This window comes from Pyxicephalus adspersus, chromosome 2, assembly GCF_032062135.1.
Source record: "Pyxicephalus adspersus chromosome 2, UCB_Pads_2.0, whole genome shotgun sequence".
In the NCBI taxonomy this organism is placed as follows: domain Eukaryota; kingdom Metazoa; phylum Chordata; class Amphibia; order Anura; family Pyxicephalidae; genus Pyxicephalus; species Pyxicephalus adspersus.
The window spans coordinates 4,716,622-4,719,279 of record NC_092859.1 but is presented as its reverse complement, the minus strand read 5'-3'; the positions used below and the strand labels follow the sequence as shown (position 1 = coordinate 4,719,279).

At 32.2% G+C, this 2,658-nt stretch overlaps 1 protein-coding gene across 1 annotated transcript; it reads left to right on the top strand.

Annotated features, from left to right (window-relative positions):
* The first annotated feature begins 1,510 nt into the window (after nt 1-1,510).
* On the top strand, nt 1,511-2,455 carry LOC140322249 (olfactory receptor 5P81-like). The gene has a single exon (XM_072398834.1). The coding sequence runs from the start codon at nt 1,511-1,513 to the stop codon at nt 2,453-2,455; it is 945 nt and encodes a 314-aa protein (XP_072254935.1).
* The last annotated feature ends 203 nt before the right edge of the window (nt 2,456-2,658 follow it).

The window sequence follows — 2,658 nt, the reverse complement described above, 5'->3', positions numbered from 1 at the left end:
TTTCAGTATTTTTCATTTATTTATGTATTCTTGTTTAAGCTGATTTTTGTGTATTTTATTTAATTTTATTAAAAGTATTTTTTTTTTTTTACATGATTGTGTGTTTCAAACATGTTTTTATATTCATGATATCTACTAGACCCTTCTTCGGACATATTTCTGTAAGTTACAGGTCTACAATTTAAAAAAAAAAATTCATGAAAAACAGTGTACCGCTTTTGGTACAGAAATCTAGACCTCAGTGTAACGCCCAGGTGGTTAATTGGAGAGAAACACAGGTAAGATGTCTGTTGGCATTAGGAAATATCACTCTATCACTTTGCAAAATAGATATTTCCATATTTCTTTTACTAAGTCTATAGTTAGGGTCATGTTACATTAATCACATTATTGTACAGCTTCAGTCATTTAAATTTGTAACATATTAACATTTTTACAACCATAAAATGTATTCTGGCTTTGTAATGTTTACTATACAAACATGTATATCAGGAATATGATATGAACCTATCATGAAATCATAAACATTTCAACATAAATGAAAGGGTTCTATAAAATCCTCCAGAATAGAGAGTGAGTAGCACTTAAGTCTGGATAGAGACTGACATACCATATAAGAACCTGTACCTCAATTAAATAATGTGTCTATAAGTCCCCAAATAATAATTATTGGATCTTTATTAATAATATTGAGAAATACATAATCAATACTAAATTAATGTTTTATATTTACCTAACTTTCTTTTTGCATTCTATATCTAGTTCTTCAAACACAGAAGCTGACAGCCTATTATGTGTGCTCCAATTAAAAAAATTTGTATTGCACCTCTTTGACATCATGCTTCACCCTATACAGCCTTTTAAATATACGAAATACATATTTTGAGTTTACATGTAAAATATTTATCCAACAGAATATAAAAGCCTTCAGGATATCTCCAAAGTGGTGTTTCCCAATCAGTGTTCCATTAATATCTATCCCCCAGAGGTTGCACAGGATTTCCTGAACAATGAGCAATTTGTTGTATTTCAGGATATGTTTGGTGACACCAATATTCTTTTTAGCTATCAGTAAGAGTCATTTTCATTTGCCCACCATGCTGATGTACTTTGAGCTGTGGATATATATAGAATATTATAGCCAGGGTCACTAAAGACCTTAAAGTTATTTCAAGAGTTCCCACACAGTAAAAACCTCATAAAGGACATGAACTCGTCTAAAGACTGACTAATCACTAAGTTCTCATTGAATTTCCTGAGAGGAACATCCCTTTCAAGATCATTCAGATCTGTAGATATTTTAGCACATCACCAGCTATTTGAGGACCTTTTGCATAGTATATGTAAATCCTGCTACATTATAAAGTTCTTGACTGACATCCAAGGTCTCCAAAATACACGATCACTATGGAAAAAGTAAAAGTAATGTAACCATATTTTATATTTCAGGAATTAAAAAAAAGAAAAAAAAATCATCATTGGTGTCTATCTTTACCCTTCAGAGTAAGTAATGTGTGAGTTCAACCAGACTCAAGTCACTCAAATAAAACTACTTGGATTTCGAGGTCTTTACAAATTTAGAATTCTGCTGTTTATTGGTTTTCTTCTAACATATATAATGATATTAAGTGGAAATATGTTAATAATGGTTTTAGTATCAGTTGTTGATCAGCTTAAAATTCCAATGTTTTTCTTTCTGAAGCATTTGGCTACATCCGATGTCCTACTCACCACCAGTGTGCTGCCCATGACACTGGAGGTCATCATCAAAGATGAAAGACAATTACCATTAGTTGGTTGTATTACTCAGCTTTATTGTTTTGGTATTTGCAGTTATTTGCAATGTTTTCTCATTGCCACCATGTCCTATGATCGGTATTTAGCTATCTGCAATCCATTACGTTATCCATCACTCATGAATACTCATGTTTGTCTCCAAGTGATCATCTGGTTATGTGTATTTGTTTTTATTTTACTATCAAGTGAAATGATTGTGGTATACAGATTAAATTATTGTGGCCCGAATTTTATAGACCATTTCTTCTGTGATTTTGGACCAATTGTTGATTTGTCCACCTCAGACACTTCTGCTTTGATGCTCCAAGATTTTTTTATTTCAATCATCACCATATTTTTGCCATTTGCTTTTATTATTATAACATACATCTGCATCTTAGTCACCATTCTTAAGATATCTTCTGCTTACGGACGTAAGAAAGCTTTCTCCACTTGCAGTTCCCACTTGACCTTGGTTGGGGCTTTCTATGGGGCCTTGATCATCGTCTACATGACACCATCTGACGATAGCTCAAGCTACATAAACAAGTACAGATCATTGTTGTACGTTGTGGTGTCTCCGCTAATAAATCCAATCATATACAGCTTAAGAAACCACGAGATCAAGACAGCTCTGCAAAAAACTTTTACTAACTTTAATTATTTTGTCCAGAAATAAAGAAACTGTAACAACCAAATTTACAGAATGCATGGATATGGTTCCTTATTCCAAGTATATTTGTCTTTTATTTAATATCTATATCATGTACCATTTTAAAATGTGTGTTATCTCAAAATATTATTCCTATTGTGACATCATCCATCACTATATACGGTTTTTAACCATATCAGAACCAACATATTAAATTCTCTACCTTTCGG